At 41.8% G+C, this 23051-nt stretch overlaps 2 protein-coding genes across 6 annotated transcripts in view; one reads left to right on the forward strand and one right to left on the reverse strand.

The window, feature by feature from the left end:
• PIMREG (PICALM interacting mitotic regulator) overlaps window positions 1-9334 on the forward strand; it is a 32219-nt gene extending 22885 nt beyond the window's left edge. Inside the window, exon 5 of one of the 3 annotated variants that reach the window (XM_083172252.1) lies at window positions 6169-9333. In XM_083172252.1, coding sequence (XP_083028378.1) covers window positions 6169-6328 — 160 coding nt within the window. In that variant the 3' untranslated portion in view covers window positions 6329-9333. Of the gene's footprint in view, window positions 1-523; window positions 571-6168 lie in introns of those variants that run through there. The other 2 variants (XM_083172254.1, XM_083172253.1) reach the window with 2 other exon arrangements.
• A 2085-nt stretch (window positions 9335-11419) lies between these two features.
• PITPNM3 (PITPNM family member 3) overlaps window positions 11420-23051 on the reverse strand; it is a 497692-nt gene continuing 486060 nt past the window's right edge. For 2 of the 3 annotated variants that reach the window (XR_014470310.1, XR_014470311.1), the window contains exons 18-20: window positions 20948-21076; window positions 14104-19183; window positions 11420-13892 (exon numbers count right to left, since the gene is read on the reverse strand). Coding sequence is in view for 1 of the 3 variants with exons in the window: in XM_083172255.1 (XP_083028381.1) it covers window positions 18875-19183; window positions 20948-21076 (438 nt within the window). In the remaining 2 variants the exon portion in view is untranslated. Of the gene's footprint in view, window positions 19184-20947; window positions 21077-23051 lie in introns of all 3 variants that reach the window. The other variant, XM_083172255.1, reaches the window with a different exon arrangement.

Genomic DNA, 23051 nt, shown 5'->3' on the forward strand with positions numbered 1-23051 from the left:
AATGTATTACTGATCATATGAAGGTATTGTTATGGAGGAAGGGAGCATCACTGATTCATTATTGGCGATGGCCGCAGTGTTGCTGAAGTGTCATTAGTCAGCTGCTTCCAGGTGGTGTCTGTAATATTGATCAAGCTTCAACACGGCTTAAATGCAAGTTAACTTTGTTTTAGATCCTCATACTGTACATTGCACATGAGCCAGCCATTTATGTACATTCATCCTCCAAATATATACTGTATTTAGTAAATTACTTGTTACGGTACAGTACCGGTATGCACTAAAGCTGTAAAACCGGATAAAGCTGTAAGGTGGACATCGGTGCTAGAAGTGGCAGTATGGGAATGCAAACATAGAACGTTTTCCAATGAAAGCAGTGGGTGACTGTGTGGTAAGGCATGTCCCCATATACCACCCCACTTGCACCACTGGTAGAACCTATATATATATGTTATCTGAGCTCCTGTATATAAGAAAAATAAAAGTACACCCTTCTGACCTTTATTGTTCCATCTATTATCAGCGACATGACAGTTTCCCTCATTGATAACTGAAGATGGTAATCGCCAGGTAAAGTTCCAGAATTCTCCCACTGTGTTCTATAAACCTGTGCATGGGCTGGATTTATATACTAACCCACAGAAATGATTTCTTCCTGCTTTTAAAGACACATTTAACTCCTCAAGCACTTATGTATTTTATCCCTTCCAACCTTATTTTATGTATTTTGATTATAAACATTGCTGACACATTGTATTAATAAGAAACTGAGCAAGACCTACACAGCATGGCACAAGTTGCTGGGCGATGTGAACCGATTGGAGTATTCTCCTTGTGCATTGGCCCGCAGCGTTTTGCATATTCTATTGGCAAACTTTGGTGTTACATCATTTTCTTCCTACCTTGCCGTGCAGAATAACGAAAGATCAAGTCTGGGTTCTATTAATTCATGAAAGTGTATTTACAAATACAGCGCAGAATATTAAAGATGCCCACACACTGGCACCATTTTTTTTTTGCTGATATTCCGACAAATCGGCCGATATTGATCGGATGCGCCCTTCCGCTGCATGAAAGACCAGAAGATTTAGCAAAAGATCCATAGGAACACACATGGGATCTTAAGAGAAATGTTTGGGGAAGCTGTGCACGCACCTGAAATCCTTTGTCCAGGACGGAAAAAAAGATTTTAAGGCTAATTTATGCGAACATCTTAAGATTGCAGATCTTTCTAGTGTGTGGGCACCTTAAGATTACATCTACAGAGCTCTGCATGTGTGGGCTACAGCCTGTGCCAATGCAGTTACTGTCATCTCTGTACAGCACTTCCTTCTCTTCAGAGTACTCCCAGCCAAAGGTTGTGAAAACCTGAGTGCTGTATTTACAACATTTCCTACACACATGACTCAAGCAAAGACTGGTCATCTTGATGGCCTGACCAGTGTAGATTGGCCGTACTAACCTGCCAGGTGTAAGGAAGGATGTAACAAGATACGTCATCCTTTATTTTCTAAGCAATCTGACTAGATTGTTTAGAAAGTAAGCACAGATCTCTCGGTGTGTTCCCCCGAGTGATTAAATATCACCTGCTAACTGTCAGTGCATGCAGTCAAATTGCTTAGCAAGTGACTGCAAATCTCTCTGTGTGTACAGAATGAGAGATAGTGATCGAGATCTTTCATTCTGAACCACTACCCGGCCTTTTTTTTTATGCTTAAGCAAAAATTGCTTAGCACAAATCTGTGCATGTGTCTGTGCTCCCCATAGGGGAGATTCTCTAAATTAGCGGGTTTTTACCGCATTTTGGGATGCTCTAAACATCCCCCGCCGGGTTACCGCGACGGGCGGCATCGCCAGAAAAATCTGGCGCTGCCCCATAGAAGCCTATGGGCCTCTACCACAACCCGCCACCGCCCCGCACCGACCCCCACTATGATCCTCTTCTGGGTGCAGGGAGGAGGAGAGCCTGGTGCAGGAACAGCAGCGCCGGGTAAGGGAGGGAGGGGAGAGCTGCCGGGACCCGCTGACTCACCGCAAGAGCTGTCCTTTGCCATAATTATCGCATATGTTAGAGCATATGCGATAATTATGCAGGCGCTGGGCTGCGGATGTTAGAACACCCCACCCCATGGGAGATCTGGACACCAGGATATCGCCTACCCTAAATAGCTTAGCACACATCTCTACGTGTGTATGCCCATTTTAGACTGCATTGGTTTTGAAGTCAATACCTTTCAGCTTGGCCGTTTAGCAGGGACGCCTGGAAGGTGTTGCATGTGACAAGGGTACACAGTTGTAGAAATGTTTTAACAAAAGTACTATATCCCAGGGTTGCCTACCCTCCCGAAATGGCTGGGAGGGTCCCAAAAATCGGGTCCCCCTCCCGGCCCCCCGGAAAGGTGGGCAATCCTCCCGGAATCCTGGGCACTCCCGCTTAGCCCCCTGATTGCCACTACCTCCATCCTGCCCTTAGCGTTTTAAAAACCCTATCTGCCGATCTCCGCTGAGGGGGCGGGTTAACATGTCACAAATGTGTCATTATAGCCCCGCCCCCTCCACAGAGATAGGCAAAACGGGTTATTTCCCGTCCTGGGGACAGGGCTTAATGATGTCACACTCAAGCCCCGCCCCCCGAAGTCATGCTGAAAGTCTCCTCTCCGGGCTTCTCCTGGAGAGGCGACTTCAAAAGTCGGCAACCCTGCTATATCCTGAGCAGCACGTTTGTTTGTAATGAGGCTACAGTCTAGCTACAGCTATGTGTAAGAAGGAATAATGTCTGTACAATGTATTGGCATGGCCCACAAGGAGAGGCTGGATAATAATCGGTTAGATTTGTTAGGGGTAGACTAGCTGCTCAGGGCAATATGAGGTTGATCAGCTGGGTCATGAGGCCCAGCTATTCTGGTTGAAAGGTGAAAATGAATAAGCAGGACCCATCAACCGTTCTCTTCCTGTCGTATTAAGGAACATTTGCATAGGACCTTTACAGGTTCTGTGATTATTGCAGTGTGTATTGTCCGTATTAATGCCATCTCCTCTAGGTTCTGTGTCCATCACCTCTTTCCAATATCACAGATTTCTCTTTCCGTTCTCTCAGAGAATAAAGGCGTTGCGCTGCTAGCAGTCACACTGAGCAGTTCAGTTAAATGGTCTTTTGTGTATTAGAATTGGCTTTGAAGTGCTCAGGGTTCTGTAAAGGCTTATTTATTTGAAGTGTTGAATTATACAGTATGCCAATTCTAGTGGAGCAGCATATTACTTGCATTTGCAGAAGGTCATGAATTTGATTTTGGTTCTTCTATTCTTAATTTAAAAAGGTAATCTTTCAGCATAAAGTTTTGTTTAGTAATGATTGGCCCCTTTATTAAACAAATCAAAGTGCTGTTTGTTCTAGGAACAGCCAGAGCTAGATAAGGACTTCATAGGGACCCTCATCTAATCCCCTGATGTACTGTTTATACAACTACTAGACAATGATCAGTACACACAGGCCACACTGACATTGCGTGCCTCATACACGCAGGCCACACTAATATCACACACCTGGTACACACTGATCACTACTGAAGTTATGCTGATATCAGTCATCGGAAATAGATTGTTCTCACTCAGGGAGTGATGTACTAAGCCTCAGTGATAAACCAGCAGCCAATCAGCTCCTACCTGTCATTTTTCAAACCCAGCCTCTGACATGGCAGTTACGAGCTGATTGGCTGGCTGTTTATCACTCTCCCTTTTATAACTTTCCAAGCTTAGTACATCTGTCTCTCTCTCTCCTGTGAACAAACCACTGTCCAAAACTCAGCTATAATCTGCTACGTGTCTAGCTCAACAACTGCATACAACACGTCAGACATTCTGTACAGCTGTTAGCCTCAGCCCCGTGCTTCTGAGCAATAAGAGTCTGAGAAGGTTGTGCTGAGCCCAGACTGAAGGTGCTTACTAAATAGATAATAGAAAATATATATGCTACTTGCTGCATGGTGAAAGAACAATTAGAGCTTGTTTTTGCCATGTGGTAAATGATCCCTTATTGGGTGATAACACATGGAATCCGGGATAAGTTCCTGGATCCCTGTCTTACTGGCCAAAAAACAGTATATTCGGGGCTGCTTATTGGTAATTACAACGTTATCGGTGTCTGCATAAACCAGAACTACAATTATACAGGTTGATGCTGAAGACATACATTGTGTGTGTGCCGCCACCTGTTGAGTGTAGTATCTGTAAAAGAAGTATAAAGGTTAGGTCGCATTTCCAGTGTACTTCAGCCATGATTTTTGGGCCAATTCAGTATTGATCACCATGTTTTAAATAGTTGGATTGAATCACTTCATTGGGTTCTAGGCATCTCTCACCCGATATAGGTTATAATGGCTCCCTGTCCTATTCTGCCAGATTATACATGAAACACCCAGAGTTTAGGAATTCCTATGGACTCCTTGGAGGGTTCCTTTTCACATCGTGTCCACTTCCTAGAGAAATGTCTGGATCGTGTGCCCTGCCTCCTCTTCATAATATAACATTTCATAACCTTGTTCTGCAGGGGAGGGACTAATTAATATGATGACAAGTATGTTTAAAGTCCAAAATAAACAAAAATGTTTTAATAACATGCTGCAGAGGCCTGCGATCAGTTCCCACCCAGATAGACTGAAATCCCACCCTGTGCAAACTTGCAAATGACTGCGAAAATATTACCGATCAGTGGCCAGCTGCAAATCCATTTTTCCAGTGTGTGATCCTGACCCTTCCACATTTGTGTGATAGAAAGTGGCTGATGGAGGCTGGTGCTGATGTTTTCACACTCTCCCTGAAAATGCCTGGGCGCATTCCCGCATTTTTTCTGACACTCCTGGAAATGCCAGAAACGGCAAGCGGATAGCAATTTAGATTTTGTATTTTTATATCGCTGTTTGACCTCAGGCATGCATGTTCTCAACTGTACACATGTCCAGTCATACAATAATCGGTCGCCTCGCTAAACAGCAATCCGCTCTGCATAACCCCCATAGCACAGCCTGCACGCACTGTGGACCTTATTCTAGTCCACGCGTATCGCTGCAGAAAAGATATGCTCGTACAGCCGCCTGCCCTCCCAGCTTGCCGAGTTCTCCCCACAGCTGCGAATGGATGTTTTGCATAAAAATTCATTCGCAGCCTTGGGGGCGGGGGCCAAATCATTCGATGGTCGCTGACCATAGAATGTTTAGGAACATACACGCAAAACTAAGGCACTCTCAGGTGCCCTCGCTTTGCGAGTTACCTGTAGGGGGAACAGGGCGGGCAGTTGACCTCTGGTGATGTCTGCTGCCCACCCCCAGCAGCCGCTCCACTACCTCATTTGCTGGGCGTTCCCATGGGCATGTCCCCTCGCCCGCACAAGTGGGTGCGAAAGGGACCACGAACTAGTAGTTTGCCGTGCCTGCTCGCACCCAGTGTATGTACATGCTCAGAAACGTACATGCGCATTAGCAAAACATCGCTCTCCCGTGTGATCACCTTAATATAAGGCCCTGCGTCTGTTCCGATTGTTCAGATAGTAGCAGGTATGGAGACTGGTCATGCGTAAAAAATCATCAATTAATGCCTAGGTGACTGCAAATTCCTATGACATAATTGTAAATCTGTCAGGTTTGTACCTAGATTTGTAGTTAGAACATGCCAACTACAGGAAAATTGCATTTTTTTTGTATAGTGATTTGTGCATTATAAGTGTGTGCTCCAATGTGTAGATCCTAAACAGCTGTGCGCGCTGGGCTCAGTACAGGGAACCTGTCAGCTGTAGTAAACTGGCATAGTAACATTTAACACAATTAAATTGAATTAATAATGTAATTATGCCATGTGCAATGCAGCCTCATACCTGCATTGTATACTGAGCACTAGCTATTGGGGCTGATGATTGCCCCTACAGTACCATAGCAAACTGCTAGGAATGTAGCAGTATGATAACTGTGAATAACAAGCGGCATTCAGTAGGGTGCTGCCATACTGATAAATACATGAATACTTTCCTTTCTCTCCACTTTTGTTGTTGTTGTTTTTTTTTAACAAATTAATTAAAACAAAATTCCATCTGTGAAATGACAGAAGTAATGTGTTTGTGTGTTTTGCTTTTACTAGGCTATTTAAAAAGACATGTTTGTTTTTATGTTCTGTTCTCAGAAAAGAAGCTATTTTGAATTATCACAAGTTAATGGCTAACAACCTGCGTTGTGCCCGCCGGTCTCGGGTTTCTTGGAGAAGTACCGGGCGACTTCAGCATTCTCTTGAAGGCTGGACTGAGATGGCTTTAACCAGTATTGGCAACATAGGTGCCCGCTGACATTATGCTATATGCACCCAGCACTGTGTGTGATATATATATGTATACATCTTACTGTACTAACAGGCACCACTGCCCGACCGCTTGTGTGTCTTCTCAGTTACAGCAGAGGTGCATTTTAACCAGGTATGATGGGGAAATTAATAACATTCAACTTTATATATTTACTCTCTAAACTGCTGGATATTGATTTTAGAGTTCTTGGTTTAACCCTTTGAGTGCCATCATCTCTGTGAGAGATATGCAAAATATTGGCTAAAAATGCCAGCACCACTCACATAAAGGGTTGCCACCTCATCCCTTTAATCCTGGAGACATATTAATTACACAGCTTCTGTGGCTGGCTCACTTCAAGACTCAATTTCAACGTTGTTTTTTTTTTAAACAGCCATCAGACTTCATTCCAACTGTATTTTTTTATTGAGCCACAGAACCTGTGTAATTAATATTTCTCCAGGATTAAAGGGATTAGGTGGCAACCCTACTCACATATGTTATATGAATTCAAATAAAAAAATGTGTAAAAAAAGATTATATTTTCTATATAAGGTAAAGGTGGCCATACATCAGAAAGACGGGTCTTACAATCATGATTGTGTCCAATTTCCTTTCAACTCCCTGGCAGTCCTTGTTGGTTTTTGGACACACAATGTACTCACAATCTGTCATACAATCCATATGCTGCATGATTGTATGATTGAAGCTTCATTTAAATATGGGGGCTGGCCTACTAGGATCAAAAGGATACGAGTACCAAAAATAAAAAAAATGTATTTTTAATTTACTACCAATCTGCTCACATCTGCTGTGTTATGCCATTATTAAATAGCCCGAATGCAGCAATCCTCTAAAAACTGTTTTCAGAGTAGTGACAGAATTGTGCAAAAGGATGTCCACCGCTCTCTTCAGCCTCCCGCCCATCTGCCGCTTGGATACTTCTGCGGCTACCAGCATCTTCACTGCCACGGGCTGCCCGGAAGCTGCACCTCTCTTCTCTGGTTGTATGAGCCATCTGAAGACAGATTGCATGTGCTTAAAAGCACATGTAATCTGCTCCCAATTGATCTGACGTGAAGCACGTCAGATCAGAAGACCGGGGTCGGGAGATTGTGTGATTGTGTGCACATCGTGTGTACACAATCATACAATCTGCATACAATCCATCTTACAATCAATTGAGATTGTATGATTGGGTACAATATCTTTCTGATGTATGGCCACCTTAACATTACAGGTCATTATGATGAATGCAAATGTTTACTTAGCAATTGTTACACCTATATTGACCAATTCACTTGGCACTCAAAGGGTTAAACCCACATATAGGTCATAAGCTGCCCATACACGTCCCGATTCCGGTGCTGCGATGTGTGCTTTGAGATGCGCGCTCCCGCGGCATCTCATCGCACAGTACAAAGAGTATGTGCTGCACATACTCTTTGTATTTGCTTTTTATCGCATCGCATGCACAAGGCATGCAATGCGATGCAATGTTATTTTAGCCCAGAATGCACACCGGGATCGGGACGTGTATGGGCAGCTATAGGGTCGACACAACAACCTTATTGATTCAGTGGTGTCCAATGCATTATTATTTAAACAAACCTCGCTAGGTTATTCTGTCCGTGCCCCTTGCAACTCCTCTCACCCCCCTACCATTTTATTTTGTATGTGGCTTATCCAGAATAAGTGGAGCGGAAGGGAATATAGGATGACAATGAATGAGCATGCTTACATGGATGCCATCCTAGTGGAAACCAACCACACCTAGGGGTTTATTTACTAAGCACCAAATTCTAAATCCTGGTGCTTCCAATTGTGCCTGAAATTTGAAATGGTTTTGATTTTACTAGCAAAATGTGTTCTAAATCTGGTAGGAAGAGCCTTGTTCAGCACCTGGCATCTATTTAACCCTTTGAGTGCCAACATCTGTGAGAGATGAAGAAAATATCCACAAGAAATGCCAGCATCGCACGCATAAAAATGTTGTGTAAGAAAAGGTTATATTTCCTATATAAGGTAAACATTACATAGGTCATTATGATGAATAAAAATGTTTGTCAAAATAGATGTAAAAATTGGCAAGCAAATTCCCTTGGCACGCAAAGGGTTTTTGTTTTAATTTTGGTGTCAAAAAATCAGGAATTTTATTCTGTGAAGGGGCATGCTATTTTTAATTCATGTGCACATGAATATATATTTAATTAAAAAAAAAAATATATATATATTTTTGTTTTACACAGAGCAGCCAGCAGGGGGCCGGGAGCCGAGCCACTCATTAGATATTCATATATTCACTGCACCCGATCATTACATATGCATGATCGGGAGCAGTGACTATACCCGGTCCCCTGCTGGCTCTGGGGGGGGGGCTGCCTGGGTCCCGGGGAGCCCACCTCCCCCCCACATACGTTCTGGGGCAGGCAGGGAGATTTCAATCTCCCTGCCTGCCACCGTCCCACGGCTCCCTGCAGCGGACGCTCGTCCGCGGCAGGGGTTAAGATTCGCCGTGAGGGGCTACTCGCCCCTCCGACATTGAATACGGAGAGAGCGAGTGGCAGCCAGCCCTCCGGAACACAGCGAGTGTGCAGCGAATCAGGATTCGCTGCACACTGCGATATTTCTCATTGAATACTGCCCTATATGTTAACACTAAATAAAAATAAGGTTAAAATGTCTTATTAATCCCATTAGAGATTACCCCCAAATGTGCTCATACCTGCAGTGCTGTATATGATAATGAGACTTTATCAAATGTATTTACTTAGATAAAGCTTTGGACAAAAAGCGAGTGCGCTTTGACATAAGCCATATTCATTACATAATAATGCCTTACACTTTTCTGCCTTATTATTTTATATTAACACTAGAAATGAAGGAAATATTTTGCACCTTTTTGTACTCCCATCCATTATCCGTCTCTTTTTATATGTAATCTTTTGTGTATGTTTATAACTAAATATATTGTATATAAAATAAAGTCAGACTTTGGTTTTCTCACTGAAATGTGTTTAGGGTGGTTTTCTGGAGAGATTTACAAAGACTTCTAAAACGGACAAGTGGTTGCGTTGTACATCAATTTCTAGTGATCACTTTATTGCATTATAGAACATTATAAGGTTGATTATGCAATATGTTATTATATATATTGCTAGTTATTTAGCTGGATCGCTTTACAGAGAATATTTGGCCATACACTTTAGTCGCTGTCCCCTGTGGAGCTTACACTCTATATTCACTACCACATGTACACGCTCACAAATTCACACTAGGGTTAAGTTTGTTTGGAGACAATTGACCTGGCTGTGTATTTCTGGCTTATGGGAGGAAATCGGAGTAACCAATAGATACAAGCACGGGGGCCACTAGGGCTATGTCTAATTTGCTGTGAGGCAGTAATGCTATCCATTACACCAACTGTACAGGTATGGGTCATAGGATCAACTTGATGAAGTTCGACAAGGCTTATGTTGACACCTAAAATAGGTTGACATAGCTAAGGTGAACAGTTGGAAGGTTGACACAAGCATTATGTCGACAATGGGAAAGGCGACATGAATTTTTCATGTTTTTGTCCCGATTGTCGACATAATCAACATGGGCACTGTCTAAGTCGGGCATGTCCAAACTATGGCCCTCCAGCTGTTGTGAAACTACACATTCCAGCATGCCTTGCTATAGTTTTAGCATTCCCTAATAGCAAAACTGTGTCAAGGCATGATGGGACTTGTAGTTTCACAACAGCTGGAGGGCCATAGTTTGGACATGCCTGGTCTAAGTGTACTGTATGCACCTGCCATGCTTCAGGCATGGTGCCTTGCTGCACTCAGCTCCTATGTAGGAGCAGTTGCCCAGAACACTACACCATCCATGAAAATCAAGCTGTCGTAGTTTGTATAGTCTTTGCAATAGCCAGATTAATGTTGGGCAAACTGGAATTTGTATAACAAATTCTCATGCCACTGTGCAGTGTATTACCATGCTATAATAACCTAATTGCACTTGTAAGTACATGTGGTGATGACGCTTACCTGTGATTTAGTGGGAAAACAGATACCAGATGGGCTCACTTTGCCTTCATATCACTAATTCACCATAATGACATCAGAACACATATATTACCTGATTATGATAACTCGGGTGAGTGAGACCACATCTACAGACCATCACAGCAGTGGTTTGGTCACTAAAGGTGCCCATACACGATGCGCGCACCCGCAGGCATCTCATCGCACAGTACAAAAAGTATGCTGCAAATACTTTTTGTACTGCCTTCTGATCGCATCGCACGCAAAACGCATGCAATGCGATCCAGCTCATAATGAGTGCAATCATTGCACCGTGTATGGGCACCTTTAGGGCCAGATGTATCAAGCTTCAAAAAGTGATAAAATGGAGAGAGGTAGGAGCTGATTGGCTAGCTGTTTATTGCTCTCTCTTTTTGAAGCTTGTGCATTTGTTCATCATGTTTTAAATCTGAGTTTTGTAAACACATTACAGTCCAGGTTTTAAGCATATCCATGCTTGAGTCGAGATTATTCAATTAAATTGACTGAGATACAGTATTTAAGTCACCTGTGCTCAAACACATACCCTCCAACATGACCCATTCCATTAGGTACAAAATGCTCTGTTCCTTGACTTCCGTGTCAGTGGCAGTTACAGATGTGAGCCTGCAGCACAGTCCAATATTCAAAAAGGGGAGCCACACCTACTGCCACCCCAAACATCACTGTCCTGGACTCACTGGCAGTTGATGTGACCCCCCCCCCTCTTTGAATATTGGACTGTGCTGGAGCCCCACCTCTGTAACTGCCACTGGCAGGTAAGTCCAGGAACAGAGCATTTTGTACCTAATGGAATGGGTCATGTTGGAGGGTATGCTCAAACATAGGTATCCTTAAAACTTGGATTGAAATAGCAGAGTGTGGTAAATTCCAGGCTAATGAGGGAAGGTAAAATAATGGCTGCCTTAGAATACGAGGAAATTTGAATCGCTCTCTGAAAATGTCCGAGCAGTGTAACCTCGTTAAATTTATTTAGGAGTATTTTTGCTGAATAGGAAAATATATTGAAAAAAAAACAAAAACATTTGGTGCAATTTATTTTATTTGTTTAAAAACAAACGGACATCAAAAAGTGTACTGCCTGTAAAAAGTGTACATTGTCTTAGAAATACATACTAAATTTTACATGTTGATCCATATTTTACAAGGCATTCATAAGAATATAAACCATTTGTCACCAGAAATATTTTTTTTTTTTTTCTCACCACACGTTAAAACTCTAGAGCCAGATATCGGTCTCTGTTTTTTTTTGTCCCCACTGGAAATCACACACCAAGTGAACATCTTATTTGTCACAAATATATAAAAAAGTGGCGGCACCATCATGAGTCTGTACAGGAATATGATTTGCATTCAGATAATTTAACCCTTTCTGTTTTCATCATCCTATAGACACCAGGTAAAGAACCGAACATAGAAAAAGACCAATGTTTCTTATATTTTCTTATGAGGTTAAATTAACCTTATATTAAAAGTATGACCCTACCTGCCAATGTATGAGGCAGCTTCCTTCTCACTCATCCCCATAAACCAGGTATGGTGAACCTATGGCCCTCCAGCTGTTGTTAAAGTACACACACCCAGCATGTTCTGCAACCGTTTTAGCAGGGTATGCTGGGATGTGTAGTTCAACAACAGCTGAAGGGCGGAAGGTTCCCCATCCCTGCCATAAACTAAAGCAGGTCACAGGAATAAGCTTTAGTAGTGCACAAAGTACCCAATCCGTTTCCTGCTGTCCTTTTATCTAGTACAGTCTGTTAACATCTGGACTCTGGTTGCCAGGGGCAACACATCCACTTCTCTTTACATCAGGGCTGGGCAACACCGGCCCTCCAGATGTTGATGAACTACACATCCCAGGATGCTTTGCATTAGTTTTGCTATGTGGCCATGCTGAAACTGATGCAAGGCATGCTGGGATGTGTAGTTCATCAACCTAAAACCTAAAGATGACAAGTGGAGAAGTTGCCACAAGCAACCAGCTTATAGCTATCAAATATGTTTAACCAAGGTCTAATAAATCTAAACCAAAAACTAAATTATATTGCAGCCTGTTAGGGCAAATGCAAGGACTTCAGTCATTGAGAAATAAATTCCTTTTTGTACAAATACCCACTTAGACCAAATACAATTAAAGAAAACCTTTTTCTCTTACGGTCTCTATCATTTCATTGCTGTCCACTGATGTTAGCGTTTTATGTGCTCTGTAATCATTGCAAATCTTATTCCACGTACCAGACTCATGAGACCCATCATCAGAACAAAGAATAGTTACATATAAATCTCGATGCCTATTAACCTTGAAATATTGAAAACATGCCACACAGTAAAACAAGAATACTTTGGTCAAGCGTTACGATATATGTTTCCAATACCAAACACTTAGGCGAACATATCATCAACACTGTAAATTGAAGTAGCTGTCTTATTAAGACCACTTTGCCTATGAGATGCCGAGGGGAGGGGGAATAGTACCGCAGATTATTCGTTCACATACAGAATATAAAAAACATTCAAAGATCCTGCTTAATATGAAGGTCTTGTTAGGACGCTGAGTTACCATCAGGTGAAACTCTCACTAAATATATTCCTGAATTTGGGATAGTTGTCTGACGCAAATCACGCCTCCCTCCACCCCTCCTGCCTTGATTCCATAGTAGCCAGTCAGAAAAACTCAGTAAGTGTACTACATACATGTTGATTAATAGGTAGATCAGTATTATACATGTACTGCAATCTGAACATGCTAAGCAGTGGTCCATCCTTGCAACTTCTCCACTCCTTGAACATTTTCAAACATATATTCTTTAGCAAAATCTGGTTTATGGTTATGTGTTTTCACTACAGAAGTTCTCCACTCCAGTCCTCAAAAAAAAAAAAAACTAACAGGTCATGGTTTCTGGATATCTTTAATCAAGTGCAGGTGAGCAAATCTATTTTGCAGAGTCAGTATAATTCCACCTGCTTCCTCCACAAACCAAAATCCTCAAAACATGATGAATACTTGAGGGGTTAAAGTTGTGCACTGCTGCTGTAATAAAGATGTGTGTGTATATATATATATATATATATATATATATATTATATTATACACACACACACAAAAGATAAAACCTTGATCGGTATTTCTGTCTAACTACAATGTACACTGTTAAAGTACTACGATGTCTATACACTGATTGCTAGCTATATGCTGAAGTGCTGTTATCCACTAGATGGCAGTATTGTTGTTCTAAATGAACTTTATGCACCTAGAGACAACCAAATGTTTATAAGGCTCAATCTGCCATGTTCTAATAGCATCCTAGGTAATGCTGAATATACTGTATGTATAGCAGTGTTTTCACTAACAACCTGTTGAGGCCAGGACTGATGGCCAAGCTTATAGTAAACAAACACGTGATAAAGTAATGAAGATTCTGTAATAATACACACTTTCCTAATGTAGCCAAACAGAACTTGTAGCTTTACCAATGAGCAATTAAGAGAAAGTAAACCTGTTGGTACTTATGTAATATCTGGGCTCCCGTTTTTCTTATGAGACCGCATCCCCTCGCGGGGCTCGCTGCACTCGCCACGCTTCGGGCACGGTGGCTCGCTGCGCTCGCCACACTATATAAAATCAACTCCATGCGTAGTTGGATAGTAGGGGTATGAAAAAATGGGGTGCATTTAACATGGGAGCCCAGATAATACATAAGTACCAACCTGTTATCTAGATATACAGTAGAAGTCATTGTAGAAATGCAGATTAGGGGGGGGGGGGGTGTGATTCATGTCCGGGCACAAATAGAAGACTGGCACAATATACCGTTGTACGATACATTGAGCAGGACTGGTACAGTACATATCCTGCCTTGTCAGAAGCAGCACTGTCGCAGACATCACTTGATTGACAGTCTTCATTAATTTAGGACGGGAAGTGCTCAGTTTTGTGGTCTTTATTTTAATCTGAAAAGTTGATCACCCGCGTAATGTACTATGTCACTACAGAACCCTCGCGGCGCCTTATAAATCATCTTATGAATAGTTTTGCATCTAACTCTATGTAGATTTAAAACTTTTCCCCTGATGGTAACCCAGCACACATAATGTATTATTGCAGATTAAAGGTATAGAATTCAAGTGTGTGGCAACAGCCATGCTCTATATTTGACGTGTAACAACTACACATTTTATATAGATAACAAACCTAACAAGCCAACTCAACAAATATCAAATAGAAAGCGTACAGAGTACCAACTGCTGATATAGTCTCAACGAAAAGCATCACAGAAGTGTTTACGAAACCTGTAAATATATACACATATATACCACTTCTGTCAAGGAGGATCGATTGTGTGCCCTGCGTAGGCATCGATCCAAAGTCCCAATATTACAAAAAGGTTTCCTGGTCCCTTTAAACAACAATGACCTTCCGTGAAGGTCAATTTGGTGCACTGAACTAATGCCAGTAGGTATTGTTACCCTTTTTCTTTGTCTGGATAATTGCTACCATGCTGTTTCTCATATCATACAAGAGGCACTAGGAGGTTTAGTGATTAATGAATGAAAATCGATTGTTTCACCTACGAAACAGGAAAAGTGTGTGGACTTATAGCTAGCCTACCATAATTACTGTGCTGCTAATGTGATTCGTGATTTTAAACATTTTGGGCCTGATTTTCAGTTGAACAAAAATGATGTAGCTTTGACATAGACGCATAAATGCGCCTGTACACTTATTTTGCATGTGGCGCAAAACTGCAGCCATCATCTTCATCAACTTGCAGATTTGCACCATACCTATATAATGTAGAGAGATCCGGCAGAAAGGATGCAAGAGTAATGTCCTATGGAACGCTCCTGATTTGCCTATTCAAGAACAACTCAAAATATGAATGCAATTAGTATTGTTTTGGCATAGCTGGCTTTTTTCCAACTTTAAATCATGACTTGTGTACAGTGTATGGAGCTGAAACCTGCCAATATCCATTGCCCTTAAATAAATGACACCGTATAGGATATAATATTTAGCAAGGCAAAAGTAACACAATTTAATGCTCTTGCTTTACATAGCGATCTATTATAAACATAATGCCCTTAGTCAAAATAAATTATTATGGATACAGTCAGGATTCGGATGGTGACTATCAAAGTTTGTTTCAGGGTAAACGTGCCCATAGATGTGCCGATTCCGGCACCACGGTGTGTGCTTTGAGATTTGCGCTCCCGCGGCATCTCTATCGCACAGTACAAAAAGTATGTGCTGCACATACTTTTTGTACTTGCTTTTTATTGCATCGCATTGCATGCACAACGCATGTGATGCGATGCAATGCTATTTAAGCTCAAAACGCACGGCCGAATCGGCACCTGTATGGGCAGCTTTAGGCAAAAGGTGGGTGGGTAAGGTTTAGAATACTCACCGGGATCTGTCAGCATTGTAACCACCATGATGCTGCTGCTGGGATTCTGACCATTGGGATCCAGACTACCATCATTTCATACCCAACCATTTTATTAGTAACTATAACGTTTCAGTTTGCTCAAATTCAAACCAAACTCAGCAGAGGCTAAAGGTGCATACACACTGTACAATTTTGTTGACAGACATTCCCCTTAGTGTCTTGGACGAAAGATATTGACAAAAGACCAAAGGTGAGATTTAATGGGATGAGAGATTCAGAAAGTGAAAGATTTGGTGAGAAATCTTCAGTTTTTTTAAAGCGGCAATCATTTACACTGCAAAATCACACTGGTTTTGCAGTGTAATTGATTGCCGCTTAAAAAAAACTGGAGATTTCTCACCAAATCTCTCACTTTCTGAATCTCTCATCCCATTAAATCTTACCCGAAAGATCTAGCTTCAGTTTATAGGCCCTTTTTGAAAGATATCCAAATTGAGCTGCATGTACAGTTGATGAACAACTGGCGGGTATGCGCATCATCATTTGTCGTTCGTCGCAAACGCACTGAAATATATTTTTACCAATTTTGTTCAGAATGGCCGAAATGAACGAAATTGGTCAAAAAAGTTGGTCAAAATTGTACAGTGTGTATGAACCTTAAGACATTTTTTTGCCATTTGGAACATTTACTTGTCAAAGCTGCCTCATCTATGGTGGTTTCATCCCCTGGATTTAAAGGGACATATTCTGTATTAAATATTATTGGCCTTTAAATCCAACTGCCGAACACGTGGAAGCTTCGAAAAAGCCCAAAGTGTTTTCCAGTACAAATCAAGAGCGCTGTTGCATTTACATATGTAATACATTGGCAGCATTGGTGTACATCTCTTAATCAGGACCATAGTCGCAGCAGAAGTGTAATCTGTGAATTAATCTATTACAGCTTGTGTGAAAATATCTTATTGGAGCCGAGATGTCATAATGTGGAGATCCAAATATTACTGCAGTGTTCCCCAAAATATTCCCGAATAGATAAGATGTAAGCATGCATCAGACTGACAGAAACCTCACACACTATGCTGTGCCTAATATGTTGAATGCTCTTCTTGAAAACATGTGGATGATGCTGAAATACTATGTGCTGCTGTTGAAATGTTAATACTCTAGTCGGCTGAAGTTTACTATAGCACCACTAACTGCCTCTCTTCCACCTCTCTGTAACTATTTTTAAGACAACAAAAAACTAAAACAATAAGTGCTTCAAGGCTAGCTAGATATGACAAACACCAAATCCAACAAAAATATGCCCCTCCCAAACCACCCAGAGTTTCCTATTTTAACAACCATTTTCCAAGCTGCTCAACACTGGTTTTGGCCTAAACCGGTCAGATCAGACTAAAGCCGTGTACACACGGCTGCGATAGGGGCTGATATCGCTGGGAATATGGTCGCTGGCGACCATATTGCCAGTCATGGGAGTGTGCCTGGCGATAAATCGCCGGGTACACGCTCCCGTTTTCAGCCCTGTTCTAATCGCTGGTCGCAGGAGCTTGCTCCTGCGATCAGCTGATTACCTCTGCGGCACCGCCGGCAGAGGTTTCCTTTCATCAGCGACCACCTCTGGTTGCTGATGAAAAGGAGACACTGAGCAATATATCTCCCCCTTGTGTACACACCTTAAGGCAATCATGGCCAAACTGGCCCTCCAGCTGTTGTAAATCTAAACATCCCAGCATGCCTTGCCATAGTTTTCGCATTCCCTAATAGCAAAACTGTGGCAAAGCATGATGGGACTTTTAGTTTCACAACAGCTGGAGGGCCATAAACATACTATGCTGTATCCTAATGGTCCTAAATGATTACTGACTGTGTTCTATCAAATGGAATGTTTCCTTTTTTAGTGTAAACATATGTGTATTTGTTTTTCTTATATATTGTATAACAGTTTTTTTTATACATAGCCAACATAAGGATTATTTTCATTATTGTACTCTGTATATTGCAGAACATATATACACTGTACACAGCATTAAACTTCTTTTTTTACAATGTTCTATATCTATATTATATAGACTATTAGCTGGAGTTCCCCGGATTTCTCGAGTAACATTTTAAACAGGCTAAAATGACAACCTGCAAAAATAGTTACCAATAACAAGGTCGTGTTGTAGTGCGATCATCTGTACTAATAATAATAGGCAGAGATTAACCAGCATCCAGTAACTCTAGAGAGAAGTCACCTTTCCACTTTATTTATATCCGGAGCTGGCTGCACGTTGGAAGCTGCACTGTCTCATCAGCAGTAAGTAACGCCATTTCTCTGGCCCTGAATATCACCATACTCACCAGCTATATGACCTTTATAAAACATTACAGGCCCTGATAGATAACATCGGGAACAACATAGAAATATATATAAATCATTCCACTGACTTTGTGGTTTTTCCTGTTGCAGATGAAAAGCTAGTGCCCATCTCTGGTTATGTATTTTTATGTCAAGGTGAGATTTCCCAGCATCCATTTCTCTCACCCTCCGCTAGTATTTACATTACATCTATATGTTCTCATTTCTAATACATATAAATATCAGTGCGTGTGCTGCCTACATAGAAGTGAGGGTTGTGTATACCCTAATGCTAGTGAGCCAGTGTTTAGCTATATTGAATATCGGTTACCCCTGTATAAACAAGATTTATATGGGAATTTAGTGCGAAACCTATAAGGGACAAGTTATACTGTACAGCAGTGTCCTACAACGCAAGTCGTGTTGTCATTGTGTCTTCTAGAATTGGACTAAACTGTAACCTGTGCAGTGTTTGTCTTGATGGAAATAATTGGGTAATAAGTTCTACTGTGTTGATGGTATTTATAAGTGTGCCACATCCACAATGCATCTGTGTCCCAGCAAACACACTGAAATACTCGTGTAGCCTTGTCTACTCTCAAGTGGTAAGATTGAGGGACGGATCTTCTAGGAAGCCACCACAGATCCGCCATATTGCTGTTTCGTGCTGCACAGCCTCTCTGTACTTCTCCAAGGCCTTCCTGCAATGTGCATTATAACCCAAGCTTAACTCAGATTGTCCTGGCTAAGGTGAGGGCTCAAATTTGAAGCCTGCACTCCTGACCCAAGAGAGTGGATTTAAATGGCGATCATGGTCCTTGTCAGACTCTGGCTGACTCTGTGCTCTCTCAGGTTTGGGATTGCTAGAGGGGGGTTCAGGCTGCTGCACAGACATAGTCCTCCGAAGGTGATTTCTTTTCCTCAGGAATTCCGGCTGTGTGTGCAAACCAAAGCTTCCCTTCCTCAGGATCATTCTGGAATTGTTCTTCTTAGGGCGGGAGTTGTGACTGATTTCCAAGGAGGCCAGATGAGCAGCATAACCGTCACTCACAAACTAAGACAAAGCATACAGGTGGGATGTCAGACTCATTGGAACATACCGCACATTTTGCATACATACTGTAGATAAAGTCCTACCATTTAGTGTCATTCTGAAATTAAATACTGAAATTAAAATAGGAAAATGGCAAATTAATTATGTAACTGAATTTATATGCTGTCTGTATTAGTACTTGATAGTTTCATTCCCTTGTGGGGTATCACCAAACCTTTGTGGTGCCTTATATAATATAATAATAACAACAATATAGTACGTACAGTAATCAACCTATAGCAGTGCTTCTTAACATATCTAGTGTTCATTCTTGCACCTTTCACAACTTTTGCAGTTCCACTTTCCTGCCTGGAGTGTTACTTGGGTACATCTAGTGCAATCTGGTCTGTATGTCAGCACTGACATACAGACCAGAGTGTGCTAGAAGCACCAGCGCAAAGAGCAACACCCCAGGCAGGAAAGCGGAACTGCATAGGTTGTGACTGGTGCAGGGTGAAAGACTGAACACTAAAACCAGTGTTAACATTTTCTGCATTTTCTGACAAAAAAACATTGGAATAAAAAGTGATGGTTCAGTGATGTCGCAAGCTATGCTAGGAAGCAGCTAATGCATGTAACCATTCCTCATCAAAAAGTCCACTGCTCACTGATAGAACAAGTCCTCAATTGGTCCTCAGCCATGTACCTAAGTGGCTATGTATTACCATTATTCCATACTTACCAATAAGAAAAATAGGGACATCCCCTGTCCTATGTATTGCATTATGTTTGCATAAGTCTGGTAGCAACACAACCAGATCTGATTTGATATTGAGAACCATAGGTTATGTTTCTCTGTAGGAGAACCTTATACCGTATACGATACTTTAGAACAGTATATGCTATAAATTGAAATCTTATGCATTTAAAGTAAGCATAATGCCATAAGAGGCCACTTTGGTGTTGGAAGAAGACTGTTACTGTAAGTGAAATTAATGTGTATGGGGTTAATTTTTCAAATTAATTCTCTCTGCACAAGTTACATCTGCCCCACCTGCAGTGCACATTGTTTTGTCCATTTGAGAAGGAATTTGCCTTTGTGAGCGAACCAGAATAATGGCCAATGACAGCAATGAAATCAAGTGTGGTGTTGTTACGAATTCACCTGTTTCCCAGATCATCTATCTTTTTTCCAGATCATCAATCAAGGCAAATTGAACCTTGGTATTTTTAAAATTTCTAAGTGAAATTTCCCAGAAATGGCTTTGATATGCACACCACCGGGTCCAAAAGTACATTGTTGCCGAACTTGGCGGCTCTGAGTGCCACAGTCAGTGCTATTTTTCAGCAGGCTCCAGCATGAACTGAGGCCCTTATTCTAGTTCACTCTTTGTGACAAAATCCTTCTTAGATGGACAAAACAATGTGCACTGCAGGTGAGGCAGATGGTACTTGTGCAGAGAGAATTAGATTTGGGTGGGGTTTTACTTCAAAGTGAGATCTATATTGCAGTGTAAAAATAAAGCAGCCAGTATTTACCCTGAACAGAAACAAAATGACTCACCCAAATCTAATTCTCTCTGCACATTTTAAATCTGCCCCCCTGCAGTGCACATGGTTTTGTCCATCTAAGAAGGATTTTGTCAGAAAGAGTGAACTAGAATAAGTGCCTCAGTTCCTGCTGGAGTCTGCTGAAAAATAGCACTGGCCACAGTGTCTCCGCAATGTGACAGACACACCCACACTCTTCAACTTAGATTAGGTATTCACATATATCAGACTCACCTGACATTGATTCTGATACTTCTTAGCTGGGCGTCCAACTATATAGATTTGAGATGATGACAATCCAAGTACGTTGTATACAGAAATATCTTTCATTGAGCCATAGGCAGCGCTGATTTTAATGTGGCACTGGATAAATAAACAAGTATATAAAATTCTATGATTTTAGATACTACTACATACGGTATATGATAAAAGTTGTTTTGTATACAGTTGCTTAATATATTTTATAGAACTACTCAAACCATCTGTGCATAGCTACAGAATATAACTTTGTCTAGGTCAAATGTATGTCTATATATAAAAGGCTAAATACTCTTCACCTCTGAGGTGAAGTACCGCCAGTGACCATTAGAGGCCACTCGACAGACCAAATTAGTCCTTAACAGAAAGTGAAAGCAAAATTATCTGTTTCAAACTTGCTGGATATGGAGAGAGGGAGCTGCAAAGCCAGAGATTGAAGGTAGGAACAGATAGAGACTAAGCCATCATTTTGACAGTCATTTAACTAGTAAATTATAAAATTTTCAGTATATGTGTCATTTCTCTTTTCTAATATATTTGCTGGTACTTCTGGGCGCCCGATTTTTGCATCGCATCGCATGCAATATAGTGGCATACAATGCATGCAATGCGATTTTTTATTGTAAAGACCCGATTTTTTATTGTATAGTCACCCATGGGTGATTTTATACCCCCACTATCCAACTACGCATAAAGTGGATTTCATATAGTGTGACGAGCGCAGCGAGCCACCGAGCCTGAAGCGTGGCGAGCGGACGCAGAATACATGTAAAGTAATCCACGTCCCCTCACAGGGCTCGCTACGCTCGCCACGCTTTGGGCTCGGTGGCTCACTGCGCTCGCCGCACTATATAAAATCAACTCCATGCGTAGTTGGATAGTGGGGGTATGAAATCACCCATGGTTGACTATACAAATAAAAATCGGGTCTTTACAATGAAAAATCACATCGCATGCCTTAAGTAGTGGCATGCAATGAAAAAATCGGCCGCCCACATAATACATAAGTACCTATTTGCTTAACTGTATATTGATGTGTAGACTTCAGCAGCATGGATGATATGTATTGTTTTGTGTAAATACGACAAATCTACGACAAATATAAATGTAATCTTTGTATATAAATTTATTAGGAACATAGCCATCTAATGTCTCTACTCCTCAGATGCATTCCTCCGCTTATCTACAGTTTGATACTGGAAGGCCCAGGAAATCCAGTAAGGGAAATGTGGGTGGGACCCTCATGTTTTATGAAGATCCAGCCACCCAGACAAAGGAGAAAGATACATATTTCTCAAATGTGGAAGAATATTTGGTACTTGTTTCCTAGAACGGCCACAATCGCGGCCATCGTGTACCTTTAAGTTAAGGTACACGATGCCCGCGATGGACCCGATTTCCTTTGAAATCAGGTCCATTTTGCCGGCAAAGGGAAAATCGCGGGCATCGTGTCGGTCGCGACCATTAACATTGGCCCCGACACGACCAACGCGATGCCCGCGATTTTGCCATAGGCTTCAATGTTAAAATATTTTTTAACATTGAAATCGGGAGCATCGCGTCGGTCTTGTGCCATTATAATGGCACAAGATGAGATGGACTTGATTAAGTCCATCTCACATAGTAAAAAATGTGAAATGGGCCAATATGACCCATTTCACATTATATATGTCCCCGTCGTCACCCCACAATTAACGTGAACCCGAAGCGTGGCGAGGGGCGGCGGTGCGCGTCCTCCGACCTTTTCATTCCCCTACTATCCACGTCGGCGTGGAGTTGAGAATATAAAGTGTGGCGAGCCACCGAGCCCGAAGCGTGGCGAGCGGACGCGTATACCTGTGAAGTTATACGCGTCCCCTCGCGGGGCTCGCCATGCTTCGGGCTCGCCACACTTTATATTCTCAACTCCACGCCGACGTGGATAGTAGGGGAATGAAAAGGTCGGAGGACGCACTGCGCTCGTCACGCTTCGGATTGGCGTCAATCGTGGGGTGGGGTTTACGTTGTGAAATTGGGGGTCTAGAGAAAATTTTACATTGAATCCAATGTAAAATCGGGTCCCAGGGACCCTATTCACATT

This window comes from Crinia signifera, chromosome 2, assembly GCF_055691185.1.
Source record: "Crinia signifera chromosome 2, ASM5569118v1, whole genome shotgun sequence".
Lineage (NCBI taxonomy): Eukaryota > Metazoa > Chordata > Amphibia > Anura > Myobatrachidae > Crinia > Crinia signifera.